The sequence below is a fragment of the Hipposideros armiger genome, unplaced genomic scaffold (genome assembly GCF_001890085.2).
Source record: "Hipposideros armiger isolate ML-2016 unplaced genomic scaffold, ASM189008v1 scaffold_2, whole genome shotgun sequence".
NCBI classification, from domain to species: domain Eukaryota; kingdom Metazoa; phylum Chordata; class Mammalia; order Chiroptera; family Hipposideridae; genus Hipposideros; species Hipposideros armiger.
Window position 1 is genome coordinate 3189732 of NW_017731352.1, and position 14741 is coordinate 3204472.

Here is a 14741-nt window from a genome sequence, read left to right on the forward strand (position 1 = left end):
TTCTTCAGTCTAGTTGTAGAGGACATCGCTTCACTGGCCCATGTTGGTATTATCATTGCGCTCTTCCCAGGTGAGGCAGATCAGTCACCGGCCACTCACGGCGGCTCTTGGCAGCTCATGTCAGCTGCCAGCCGCTCATGGTAGCTTACGGGAGCCAACTGCAGCTCCACTGCACCCTACGCCATTGCTGGCAACTCATGGCAGCCTAGCTCCAGGTCCAGCTGTTGTTCACCATCTTAGCTGTAGAGGGCGCAGCATCACTGGCCCTAATGTAGGATCCAAACCAGGGCCCTGCTGCTCAGAGCTGATGTCCCTAGCCAATTCTAATGCAACGCGCCACTGGGCCAGCCCTGGCAAGTCTTATAGTATGCAACAGTTGTATATTTTCTGAAAATCTCATTAAATTATCTCGCAGTCAGTGTTGTTAAAAATCTAGATTTAAATGATGATTGACATTAGAGAATAGGAAGCTAGGCGCTGAATAGATATTGGCTGAGTGGATAATGGTGTGGTTCATGTAAAAGAATAACCAAAAATAGAGATGTATAAATGGGATTCATCTTCCCTCTACTCCTATCCAAAGAAGAACACTTTTCTCTACTATTTATAAGACAAACACTAAATTATTGAGGAATGATTACATATTAGATGGCTAAAACATTTTTTTTAAAGTTTTTCCTAAGATAATCAGAGAAATTCCAAATTTTTTCCTTAAAAAAATTCAAACACAGACACCACATACTTTAAGAGTTACAAATTTAAGAATATTTTATAAGAAATAAGCAAATCCAGATTCAAAGTGATCCCAAAACACTAGAATTTTTTATTTAAACTGATAAACTTAAAGGGAAAAATGATATAAAGTACATACTGGTTACAGACTTAAAATAACATATACAAAATGGAGAAGTTATTTTATTTGCTTGGTGACAATAATTTATATTTCAATGTTGAAGTTCTGATTGTTGATATGTTTACAAAACTCAATACAAAATAGAATTATATTCCAACTTATACTTCACAAATTCTTCCAAAAGTGAAATTTTCAAATACCAAAACACACAATCCTAAGCAACAATGTATTTAGGAAAAAAAGGTTCAATGATCCAAAGAAGAAAGACCTTAATTTTAAACTCAAGAAAAATGCTATTACCCTAAATTGCCCTAGTTCTTTGCTTGATTCTAAGCGTTTTTGTGATAACCAGAAGCTTATCACTAGGCAATAAATAGTGTGGTATTCCTATAAGAATCACCAATGTAACTTTATGTTGCCTTAGAAGAATGGGCACACTTGCTGATGGTCTTCAGAGTTAAAGTCATGTTTGGATGTTATTTTCTTAATCCTGGACTCCATATTTTAAGAAGACAGATGTGTTCTATAAAATGCTATTCAGTCATTATAAATTACAATATACAGTATACCAAAAGTTGACATGAAATCTTGAATATAATACAGTCTTTATGGAGGGAAAAACAAAAACAAAAAAACATATATATTGGGTTGGCGGAAAAGTCATGACGTATTTTTTCTGTTTTTCGTTGCAAAACCACGTCATGACTTTTCTGACAACTCAATAGTACCATTCATTTCTAAATTATCTGAACCTTTATTTATGTAAACAGGATCCCTGACACATGCGATCATTTTACTGAAGAAATCTTTTGTACACAAAGGCAAAAATATTGAATTCATGAATTCAAGTACCTACAAGTGGATCAATGGCAAAAAAACAGCACAATGGACAAATTCCCAGTCAGAGTTGTCAATTCAAATCTTGGGAGGCCACAGAATTTCAGGGGTGCCTAGGCACCAGATGTGGACCTGCCTTCTAGTAAACATAAACACCAAAAGGACTAATTACAACCCAATTCCTACTCTACACTGGAAAGCACTCTTATCTCATCCTAGGTACAAACTTCAAGATGGAAAGTAATAGACTTTTCATTCTGGGAGCTACTTTTTGCTCTGTGCTCTTCCTGTATGACAACGTTCTGCAGAACAGTCTACTATGTGTGTCTTTGTGTAACTTTAAACTTCCTGCATTGCTGAAATGTTATTATGTGCTTTATAAAATAATCTACCTACGGATAAATGTGCTCAAGGCACAATTTGCATATCAACACAGAGAGATTACACAGGCATTTTTTAAAAAGTGTTTACAGTGGTTCCGTATAAATGGTAGAATTACAGTTGATTTATGGAAGACTATAATTTTCTTTTTCTGATCTCTATGCTTCCTGAAAAGTAATGAGCTCATATTACTGTTAAAAAAAAGCTAAGTTGGGCCGGCCGAGTGGCGCGATGGTTAAGAACTCGCTTGGGATGCCAGAGGGCCCCGGTTCGGATCCCACATATGAGGGCCAGTGACACTGCCCTCCACAGCTAAGATGCTGAACAACAGCTCAACCTGGAGCTGGGCTGCCATGAGTCGCCGGCGACGGCGTGGGCTGCAGTCCTTGTGGCAGTGGATTGCCATGGGCTACCGTGTGTGGCCAGCAGCCAGCGTGAGCGGCCAGCAGCCGCAGTGAGCGGCCGTCCAGAAGCCGGCGACTGATCTGCCTCACCAGAGAAGAGCGCAATGATGGTGCCAACTTGGGCCAGTGAAGCAACGTCCTCCACAACTAGACTGAAGAACAAAATGATAGCAACTTGTCTGTTCCCCTTCCCCCAATTCCCCAGCATTGTTCCCATCCCCCCAATTCCCCAATAAAAATCTTTAAAAAAAAAAAAAAAAAAAAAGCTAAGTTCATTTTATAAAATAAACTGGAACATGACGATAGAAAAGCAAAAACAAACAAAAAATGCCAATGGTCTATAAACCATGGCAAGTGAGAAACTGGAAAGAAAATAAAAAGGTTAGCATAGAAAAAATAAACATAAAACCTTCCTTAAGTACATAAAAAATTCACATCATCAAGACGTAGACCTCTGTGGTTTTCTTTGCCAAATGTTAAGGAAGTGGTAAATGGGGCCGGCCGAGTGGCACGTTGGTTAAGAGTTGGCTTGGGACGCCAGCTCTGAGCAGCAGGGCCCTGGTTCAGATCCCACAAGAGGACTAGTGACGCTGCGCCCTCACAGCTATGATGAACCACAGCTTGACCGGGAGCTGGGCTGCCGTGAGTCACCGGCGACAGCGTAGGCTGCAGCCCCTGCAGCAGTGGGCTGCTGTAAACTATCGTGAGTGGCTGGCAGCCGGCATGAGCTGCCGTGAACCGCCGTCCAGTGGCCGGCGACCAACTGCCTCACCCAGGAAGAGCTCAATGATAATACCAACATGGGCCAGTGAAGTGCCATCCTCCACAACTAGACTGAAGAACAAAAGGACAGCAACTTGTCTGTTCCCCTTCCCTGATTCCCCAATGCTGTTCCCCTCTTCCAATTCTCCAATAAAATCGTTAAAAAAAAAAAAAGTAGTAAATGAGTTAAGGTTGCACCGGTCCATTTGTTTGTTTCAACAAAAGGAAGAGCTTTCCTATTAATATTAGCACACTTTTGAAACTTTCCTTTCTTACTATGATGGTAAACTCAGGGGGCTGGGTTTGGAGAAAGGATTCTTGTGTTCAGAACAGGATTTCTCAAACTCTGACATTCTGGGCCAGATCGTTCTTTGTTGTGGGGGGCTGTCCTCTGCATTAAGGGATGTTTAGTAGCATCCCTGGCTCGTAACAACATATTTCCAATCCCAGTTATTAGTGTAACAATCAAAATTATCTTCAGGGGAGACAGATTAGCTCAACTGGTTAGAGCGTGGTGCTGATAACACCAAGGTTGCCAGTTCGATTTCCACATGGGCCACTGTGAGCTGCGCCCTCCTTGAAAGAGTCAACTATACCACTGTAGCATGAAAGCAATGTATAACCAATGACCATGGCTATTCCCCAATAAAATTTTTTTAAAAATAAAGATCTCCAGATGTTGACATTGTCTGGGCGGAAAAAAAATCACCCTCATTGAAAACCACAGGTTTATCAGGAGGCCAAGACTAATGATTTTTAAAATAAGTTCAAAACTAATTTTTTTTTCAATTTGCAAGGATAACTTCAGTAAGTTCAGCTGGTATACACTGGATATATTGCATATTTCATAGGCTGAAAAAAATGCCACTATGCTCTAAGTATTTTCACATATGACTAATGTCTTTTGTAGTAAGACTAGCATAATAATACCAACCTTCTGAGGAGTCAAGTTTGAGGACAAAATTAATTTCAACATAAGTTATGTTTACCTGCTAGTCAATAAATCATTTAGTAACTTATTAGAGTACAGGGATTACCTCAAATAAATGAAAAATGCTTCATCTTTAAATAATTTGGGGTCGACAAATTCAAGCTTAATAAAAAAAAAAATCCAGACTGACAATTTTCTTCCCACACACAGATTTTTCCTATTGTACCTTTTAAGTTTACTTATAGGAGAAATATATGTTCATGGTGGAAAAACTGGAAAACAGAAAAGCCTAAAGAAAACAAAAACAACTCAATCCTACCAGAAATAACCCTTTTACAGTCTCACATGTTACTTGCAATCTTTTTAATACATGGACGTGTGAGTATATGCCCATATCATTATATAATCTTTGAAAACAGGTCTCTAAAAGGCTACATATTTCATCTTTCACATAGTTCTTTAAATTGAAGTATAACATACATGCAAAAACATATATAAATCTCAGTGACAGTTCAAACTATTAGGAGCTGAACATACCTGTGCAACGAACACTCACATCAAAAAATAAATCATCAGCAGCATACCATAAGCCTTCATTGTGCCCCTTTCCAATCACTAACAACCCAAGAGTAACCATTATACTGACTACTAAATATAAGTTTTCCTGTTTTTAAACATTATAAAAGTGGAGTAATATAGATTTAGCTTCTCTCACTCAACATTGTGTTTGAGATTCATCCACACTATTCTGTGCAGTTGCAGTTCATTCACTGTTATTGCTGTACATTATTTCACTCAACAGTCCAAAATTTGATTTCCTTCCTACTCTTTTCTGACATTAGGATAGCTATAGAAAGAATATTTAGTTATTTTGAATAATGCTATTATGAACATTCTTATGTCTTCTGGTAACCATCTTGATGTATTCCTGTAGAGCCCATATTTAGCAGTGGAACTGTTGGGTCACAGGGTATGCAGGTGCACATATGAGAAATACAAATTGATACAACCACTTTAAAAAACGTTCAGTGGTTTCACAAAACTTTTTAAGACAATTAACATTTTAAAATTAATTGCTGTAATACCTATGTAAACGATTAAATATCATCCAGCACTAAAAGCATTCCTTTTAAACAATATATGTCAAAGAGGCATATAACAGAGGTCCATTAGTGATTTCCCATACCAGCATTAACAAGCAATTTTTCCATTGTGAGTGTTCAAATTATAGTCCTATAAAAACCAAAAAAGAAAATATTGCACGTATTTTTCTAATCCAACTAGGTAAAAAAATGTATATATTTTGAAGCACTTAAATATTCAGTAAAGTTAGACATTTATATCAGGCCTTGGTAGAGTTAAGCTAAAAACCTTAATATAAATAACATATTCAATTAATATCTGAATTCACTATGCCAGAGAATAAAACATTATTCAAAGCAGTAAAAGACAAGCAAAACCTAAAATTGTACAATGGAACAGAAGTGAAAAATCAAGAAACTTGGCGGTAAACACTTCAGTCCCAATAAGAAGACTATAAATATGACAGAAATCAAACTAAAGAAAAAACACTAACCTAATTCTTTATACACTACAGAAGTTAAGACGCAAATGATCCACCCAGATGAAAGAACCCATTACCAAAATGGTTATATTTCAGCTTAACTTTAACTTCACTTATCTTATTTAGTTAGCTTCCTTTATATATGACACAGTTCAAGAACACTTAACTATAATTTGAACACAGAGTAATCATCACTATTTTCTCAGAATCAAAAAGACAATATGTATTATCATTATTCCTTTGTTTCTGTTGTAGGGGATCTAATCAAGAGTGCCAAGAAAGTACTGAAAAAAGCAAGACTACATGATAAAACATAACCCTGGGAGGGAAGTCTTTAAAATGAAAATCACAATTACAAAAAAAAAAAAAAAGGTTCATAATAGTACATTAAATGCTATAAATTCATGACAGCTAGGCAATAATACACAAAATGAACTCTGACTACTATATAAAAATTTTTTTAATTTCTATTTACCTGTTGTTTCCTAAATTTTCAAGGCAACCTTCAATGAATCTCATTCGAATCTGTCTATCCGTAAACCAACATACTAAGGAACAGAGAAGTTTCTCTGCTTCATTTATTAATCCTTCAGAAAGATTAACCTACAAAAAATACATAAAGTTACTGTTTATCCTGATTGCATTTTACTGTAATTTGAAGTCTTTTGGCTCTAGAACATAACTTACCGCATCATCATCTTGGACTATATCCCACAACAAAGTATTTCCTTTCTTGCAAACATTATCCAAATTAATGTCTGTCACAGCATTACTGTTAAATTGATGTTTATGAACTGCAGGTCCTGAGGGGGCAAAATATAATACACTATAGAGGAACATAGCTGACTCAAATTGTCAAGTAAATTATTATAGCAGTTATAAAGTAAACAAAAGTATAATAAATCTTTTCTTACATCAAAATAAAAATACAAGATTAGCACAATAACTGCTTTATGAATGGCAAAGAACATTGTTTAAAGTTTGATAAGACTAAGGTGAAAACAGTTTTTTTCAGTCTCTTCACTATTTCTAATTAAGTATGATTACTTAATATTGTTCACATATCAAGAGAACTGTATATAAATACCTGAAACCCAAATTAAGCATAAAGAAAACAATTTACAAGGGACATTCCTCTAAATGACCTTCTGGATAGTCACTTATATTCCTACATTTAAAAAAAAAAATGTTGTAATCGAACTGGAGATTATTTACCTGAAACATCCAATTAAATTCAAAGATTTGATTATAATTCAGACTTTCTGAGTACCAGGCTAAATAAATTCTCACTAGTTCTGTTATATTAATAAGGAAAAATGCTTTTTTGTTTTTGTCTTTTTAAACAGCTTTACCATGAAATTTCCTTATTTCATTAAAATGAGAATTGTGCAACCACCACTATAATACAGTTTTAGAATATTTTAACCACCCAAAAACATTCTCTCATACCTAACTAATCAATCCCCAATCCCATTCCCTAGCCCTAGTCTGTTTTTCCATTCCCATAAATTAGCCTTTCTAGAAATTTCATGTTCAATGAAATCATACAGTATGTATAGTCTTATGTTTGACTTCACTTAGCAAAATGTTTTCTGAGGTTCACCCATGTTGAAGCACATATCAGTAGTGTGTTCCTTTTAATTACAGAATAATATTTCATATGTGGAAATGCTGCATTTTGTTTACACATTCACCAGTTAGTGGACATTTGGATAGTTTCCAATTTTTGGCTAATATGAATAATGCTGCCCTAAACTGTATAACAAGTCTTTGTATGGACACACACTTTCTTTTCTCTTAGGTAAATACTTAGGAGTGGAATTACTGAGTCATAAGGTAAATGTATGTTTAACAGGAATAAAGTGCAAAACTTTTCTAATGTGGCTGTGCCATTTCATTCCCACCAGCAGTGTATTACAGTACGAGTTTCTCCCCCTCCACACACTCAACACATTGCTCTTTAATTTTAACCATTCTAATAGGTATGCAATAGAATCTCATTGTGGTTTTTACTTGCATTTTTCTAATAGCTAATGATGCTGAGTTGCTTATTAGCTATTTCTGTACCTTCACTGGTGAAATACAGCATTTCCCGTTTTTTAATAAACATGTCTTACAACTGAGTTATAAAAGTTCTTATATATTCTAGATACAAGCCCTTTACTAGAACTATAACTTGCAAATTAACTTCTCCTAGTCTGTAGCTTGATATTTTTGCTTTTATTTTCTCGGTTTGAATTTACTTTTTAAAATTAATTTTATTAAAATATAATTAAATACAAGATACAAAACATTTCTATCACCCCAAAAAGTTTCCTTGTGACCTTTTATGATCAATCCCCACTTCCAAATCTCAGGTAATCATTGAATAGATTTCAACCACTATAAATTACTTTTGAATATTCTAGAACTACATACAAATTATATACAGCATGTACTCTTCTTTCTAACTTCATTTGCTTAAAATGTTTTTTGATATTCATTCACGGTGTTGCATTTTATCAACAGTTTATTCCTTTTTATTGATGAGTAGTATTCCACTCTGTGAATATACTACAATTTGTTTATCTACCAGTTAATTCTAGTTGATGCTTTTATGAATGAAGCAGGTATGAACATTCATGTTCATATCTTTTCATGAGCATGTTTTCATTTCTCTTGGATAAATAACTAGAACAGGAATTACTGGATTATATGGTAGGTACATGTTTAACTTTATGAGAAATTGATAAAACAGTTCTCAAAACTGGTTATGCTAATTTTATACTCTTCAATAGCAATGCATGAGAGTTCTAGCTGCTCTACATCCTTGGTGTCATTCATTATCGTTAGGCCTTAATTTTACCCATTCCAGTAGCTGGGTAGTAGGTATCACATTCTGGTTTTAATTTGCATTTTCCAGATGACTACAGATATTGAGCATTTTTTCATGTATTTATTGACCATTTCTATATCCTCTTTTATGAATTAACTTTTCAAATCTTTTCTTACATCACCCAGATTTCCCATTTCTAAATTGAATTGTCTTCCCATGTTAGAAGTTCTTTAGGGTATTAAATACATAGTAATACTAGGTAGATTTGGACAGCGTTAATACATTTAATAATTTTCTAACTTCATATAGTAAAAAAATACGTATAATACTGAATAGAAGAAAAATGGGATAATAGAAGAACAGTCAAAATTTAATAACAATCGTGTCAAATTCAAATAACCTCAATCTTAACCTATTCATTTCTCAACAACCAAAATAATACAATTTAAAAAACTAGATAACCTTTTCTAGATTTTGTATAGGTGACATTTGAAATCAATAAGTTGTTGCCAAGGTCCACAAGCTGTGTCTCCAAGTCTTATCATGACCTTTTAGAATAAATCTAATAGATCAGGTTTACTTAGTTTACAATGTATTGGCATACCAAAACCCACTACTTCCTAGGCTAGCAAGTGCTGACAGTACCTAACCAAGCAAGAGGTCGGATACAGACTTCTACAATAAATTGCCAATTCTAAAAATGTTTTTCTCTCTCTTCCTTTTTTTCTACTCTTCTTTTACCTTCTCTAAACTCCATTCTTCCAGATCTGCGCATATCCTATTATTTTGTTAGGTTTATTCAGTGCAATTAGAACCATCATTTTTTGAACATCTCATCATCCCAGCTATAAGAAATACCTTGCACTTTAGCAGTCACACCTCCTCTTATTTCCCCCCAACCCTCCCCTCACCCAAGGCAACCACTAATTTATGTTCTGTCTCTACAATGTGCCTATTCGAGACATTTTATATAAATGGAATCACACAATATGTAATCCTATGTAATCCTCTACTTTTAGATCCTAAGATTTCTGAATATAAAATCTAAAAACGCCATGTTATTTTCTAAAATACAAAGCTATAATATTTAGACATATTTTTTATATTTCCTCTCCTGGCTAAATATCTCTTGATGGAACTGCAGTTTTTATGTTCATGATGAAGTATTCATAATTGCATTCCCTTAGAGAGAAAAACTACAATAAGAAAGTTACTTGGCAAAAACATTTAAATATCATAACATTATCATTTGATTTGTTTTAACAATATAAATTATTCCTGTTTTAAAGAAAGTAATATATTTTACTTAATATAGAAACTTACCTTGACTAAGATGTTCATGATAAATAGATGCTAAATTGGGAAGATGTTGTTGGAGATGAGATGTTAGCTCTGCATGTGAATTAATCTGAACTAGCTCCTCTTCACACCCAGATTCTTCGCCATCAAAATCAGCCATGTTTTTTTCTGATTTTGCACTGACCTGGGAGCTACTGCAACTGACATCATCTGCACTAAGCATATCATCAACCATATGCCTGTAACACAGAAGATCACAAAGTTACTAATTACATGTTTAAACAGTTTGTGAAAAACAAGAAATATCTCTTAAAACATTTGGCACATGTTATAACACACTCAAGAAAAAAGATACATTTGTTTCTTTTTTATATTGGGGAATTGGGGGATGGGAACTGCGCTGGGGAATTGGGGGTAGGGGAACAGACAAGTTGCTGTCCTTTTGTTCTTCAGTCTAGCTGTGGAGGACGTTGCTTCACTGGCCCAAGTTGCACCATCATTGTGCTCTTCCCAGGCGAGGCAGATCAGTCGCCGGCTTCTGGACAGCCTTCACGGCGGCTGCTGGCTGCTCACGCTGGCTGCTGGCTACACATGGTAGCCCATGGGAACCCACTGCAGCAGGGGCTGCAACCTAGCCGCTGCCGGCGACTCATGGTAGCCCAGCTCCAGGTTGAGCTGTTGTTCAGCATTTTAGCTTTAGAGGGCAGTGTCACTGGCCCTCATATGTGGGATCCGAACCGGGGCCTTCTGGTGTCCCAAGCCAGCTCTCAACCAACGCGCCACTCGGCTGGCCCTGTTTTTATTTTTTAACAATATAGAATGTTGAAAGCTTTACAAAAACTAAAAAGCCCACAGTGTCAGAACTACATATTAATTTTACGATATACCCATATTATCTAGCCCATCAACACACTTCACTAAACAACTTCAGAGACAATAATTTCAGAGGCCAGTAAACTTAATATTACATAATTATTTTATAAACTCAAATCACAATGTGAACCTTAAAATTTGTTTGCATTTATTTATATAACTGCAAAATCAAATGAGGTAACCAGCAAGATTATTTCAATTTCAGGCTGCAACCTAAATGTGGTTAATATTGAGGGACTTTAAATTCAATAAAAATCTATTAAGTACTCACTTCTAAAACATACCATACTGGGTACCCTAAGGATGTAAAGACAAAAGGGTAAAAAATACATGAAGAAGAAAAGTTCAGGATTGACTCAGAGATTTTCAAGTAGTACCATATGCAAAGAATATGGAAACGTGCCAACATAAAAAATTAAATCACTAGGTCTTGTGGGGTAGGAGGCTGATGTCAGTTAGAAGACTAAAAGAGATTTGCAATGTGACAAACTAAATATATATTTCTCCTCAGTTGTATGCTTTGTCTTCAGTATGAACTATCCTGGGGAAAACTTTGAATGTGCTTATCTATAATGTCGGACCCTAGGGCCGGCCAAGTGGCACATTGGTTAAGACCTGGGTAGGGACGCCAGAGGGCCCCGGTTCAGATCCCACATATGAGGGCCAGTGACACTGCCCTCTACAGGTAAGATGCTGAACAACAGCTCGACCTGGAGCTGGGCTGCCGTGAGTCGCTGGCAGCGGTGTAGACTGCAGCCCCTGCTGCAGCGGGTTGCCATGGGCTACCGTGTGTAGCCAGCAGCCAGTGTGAGTGGCCAGCAGCCACCAGGAGTGGCCGTCCAGAAGCCAGAGACTGATCTGCCTCACCCGGGAAGAGCACAATGATGGTGCCAACTTGGGCCAGTGAAGCAATGTCCTCAACAACTAGACTGAAGAACAAAAGGACAGCAACTTCTCTGTTCCCCTTCCCCCAATTCCCCAGCACTGTTCCCATCCCCCAATTCCCCAATAAAAATCTTAAAAAATATATATAATGTCAGACCCTAAACCAGTGGTTCTCAAACAGAGGTGATTTTGGTCCCCAGGAGGAACATCTGGCAATGTCTAGTGCCACTTTTGGTTATCAAAACTTGAGAGATGCTGCTGTCATCTAGGGATAGAGGCCATGGATGCTGCTAAACATTATGCAATACACAGGTCATCGTTCATATTACTGCAAATTACAAAGGAAGAACTATCTGGCCCAAAATGTCAATGCTGCCAAGGTTGAAAAGCATTACCTTAAACTTGTATGGGTTTGTGATAAGAATAAAAAGGCAGAAGAAATAAAGTAGTAATATATATGAATTTGTATTCTCCCAAACAACCATATTAAATTCTGAAAGGCCTGGCAAATTGTCAAATCTAAGAAATCACATCCTGCAAAAACACATACTCATATTTCATCATCCACTCAACTATTACTACTTGTAATAAACAGCAGCTAACATTTGAGCTTTTATTATATGCCAATCACATTAGCCTATGAAATGCTCAAAATAAACCAAGATAGGTACTATTGTACTATTCCTACTTTATAGATGAAAAAAACGATGAAAAAGAAAATTAAATACTTGCCCAATATAACACTAATCACTTATTATTAAATACTATAGGTATATTTGTGACAGGATCACTTACTGTTAAATACTATAGGCATATTTCATATATAATCAAAAAGCTTTATGCTGAATCTTTATTCTTAATACCCTAGAATGATGATGCATGTAAAATTACCCCCTTCATGATCACACTTTAATAGAAATTTCCACAAGCAACCTTATACCTGCTTTTAAGCAGTTATTACAAGGAGTTGAAGCTAGATCTGTGTTGTTCAATGATAGCCACTAGCCACAAGTAGACACTGCACACGTAAAAAGTGGTTGGTTAAAACAGAGATGTGGTATAAGTATAAAATATACATTTAATATTGAAGATTTAGTAAAAAAAAGAATCTTAGTTTTTATACTGATTACATGTGGAGATATTTTAGATAATGCTGCTTTAATTAAATTTTATAATTAATTTCTCCAATTTCATTTTGCTTTTTAAAATGTGCCCACTAGAAAATTAAAAGTTACATATTTGTGACATTCATTTGTAGTTTACATTATATTCCTGCTGGACAGCACCAACATAGAATAGACTGCAACTGAATAAATATAGGCTATAATTACTTCCCCATAGGAAATACAAGCTGTTTAGACTTACCCATCATGGTGATGATGATGGTGGTGATGGTGGTGGTGATGCTGTGGACCAATGAACTGCCGACAATTAAATAATTCATTCCCAATAGTCTCACCAATAAAGTCCCCAGTGCGTGTAATGCAAGATTCCTGAGATGCTTGTGCAATATGAGCAGCATTCATTTCCCCTGAAATATCATGTTCTGGGTCTTCTGAGTGTGAACAGGCATCTAGCATTCGTATTCGATTATCTACTGATGGCATTGACTCAGTGTTAAAAACCAGGTCCTTTCCTGTTCCATTGCTTGTCCCACTTCTTTCTGACGGGCCTTGGGATTCCCCTAAGCAAATGCCTGCTTGACTTTCTAACTTTCTGTTCCGAAGATCCGTACCACAACTGCTTTTAGGAGGATTATGACCATGATCGTCATCTTCATCATCTTCTTTAAGGGCTTCAATATCTGCAATATCTTCTGACTGTACCTCACTGCCAGGGCTCCCAGCTGACTGGCTTGCATGACTAGAATTCACCTCATTGCTAGATCCATCACTATGCCCACTACTGCTACCAGGACCACTGCTTCCATCTTCACCACTGTTGGCAGTTTCATCAGAACTTCCCTGCATGGATTCCTGTATTTAGAAACAAATAGATTTAAATAAATATTTAAACTAGTAAGAAAAAGTAACGCACATTAACACACTTTTTTTAAAGGCTGTCACATGTCACAGTCTTTGAAATACTCCTTTGAACAATACAAAATAAAATTAAAAGCTCAAAGTAAAGGACCTCAATAATACTACTTTACTTAAAAAAGAGATTAGGTGTGAGCAAAGATTTATGTTTATATTCCCAGTTCAAAGAATAAACATGGCAGAAACCCAAAAATCACTTTGGGTGGGGAGAACAACTGTTTTCATACCTCTGTGTCTGAAAGTCGCTGTTGCACATGCTTGGTTCTATTAATAAGCTGCTCATCCATTTCAATGTCACTGCCTCCACTTTGATGGGTATCACTGTTATCACTGCTTTGAGGACTAGCTGCAGGTGACCCTATATTAAATAGATTTTTTTGTTTTACTTCTAACGTGTATTAACATGGATCTATCAGAATGATATAGTCCTTTGATTCTTTGATTTAACAAAGCTTTATACTAAGTAGCTAAAATATGATTGTTAAATACATTAACATTTGCCAATTAATTCTAAAGAGGATATACATGATTTCAATTAAGTCAAGATACTAATGGTTTCAACAAGAAGGCTAAGTAAACCTGATAACTATTTAAGGGTTTACATCTTCTGTTCAAAATGAACTTTATGACTCTGATAAAAATATAAAAAATTAATGAACTCTAGATCATCATCAGTACAAAAGTATAAGTCATCTTGCCATGCATTTCTAAGACTCAACTTACAAGGTGATGGAGCTGCTCTTCTAAGCTCTTCTTCTTCTGAAGAAAAAGGAAAAAACAGGAGGGAAATATTCTAAATGACTGAACTTCTTTGGGACAGCATATCAGTTGTTCTTATTAAACAATCAGCAAGATACAGGTAGGGAAATCTGCAATTAGGTAAGTCCCCACCACCTGCAGTAGTAGTTATGGGTGCCTGCACAAAAAAGCCTAAGAAAAAAGTAGTATACGATGTCAGGATACAAAAACTGGGGTAAAACTGATAATGTTTTAGAAAGTCCAGGAAAGCTTTATACATGTAAAAGCACATATAAAAACACATGACATGACAGTCAAAAAAGATGAGCTAACGCCAATTTATTAACCCTTTCACAAACA

General features: G+C 36.0%; 1 protein-coding gene across 6 annotated transcripts in view; it reads right to left on the reverse strand.

Moving 5' to 3' along the window:
* The window catches only part of USP34 (ubiquitin specific peptidase 34), a 228810-nt gene that overhangs the window by 117091 nt on the left and 96978 nt on the right, over positions 1 to 14741 (reverse strand). For 5 of the 6 annotated variants that reach the window (XR_002122789.1, XM_019632979.1, XM_019632906.1 and 2 more), the window contains exons 13-18: positions 14367 to 14402; positions 13871 to 14001; positions 12970 to 13580; positions 9871 to 10085; positions 6420 to 6535; positions 6208 to 6335 (exon numbers count right to left, since the gene is read on the reverse strand). Coding sequence is in view for 5 of the 6 variants with exons in the window: in XM_019632979.1 (XP_019488524.1) it covers positions 6208 to 6335; positions 6420 to 6535; positions 9871 to 10085; positions 12970 to 13580; positions 13871 to 14001; positions 14367 to 14402 (1237 nt within the window). In the remaining variant the exon portion in view is untranslated. The remainder of the gene's footprint in view (positions 1 to 6207; positions 6336 to 6419; positions 6536 to 9870; positions 10086 to 12969; positions 13581 to 13870; positions 14002 to 14366; positions 14403 to 14741) is intronic. The other variant, XM_019632763.1, reaches the window with a different exon arrangement.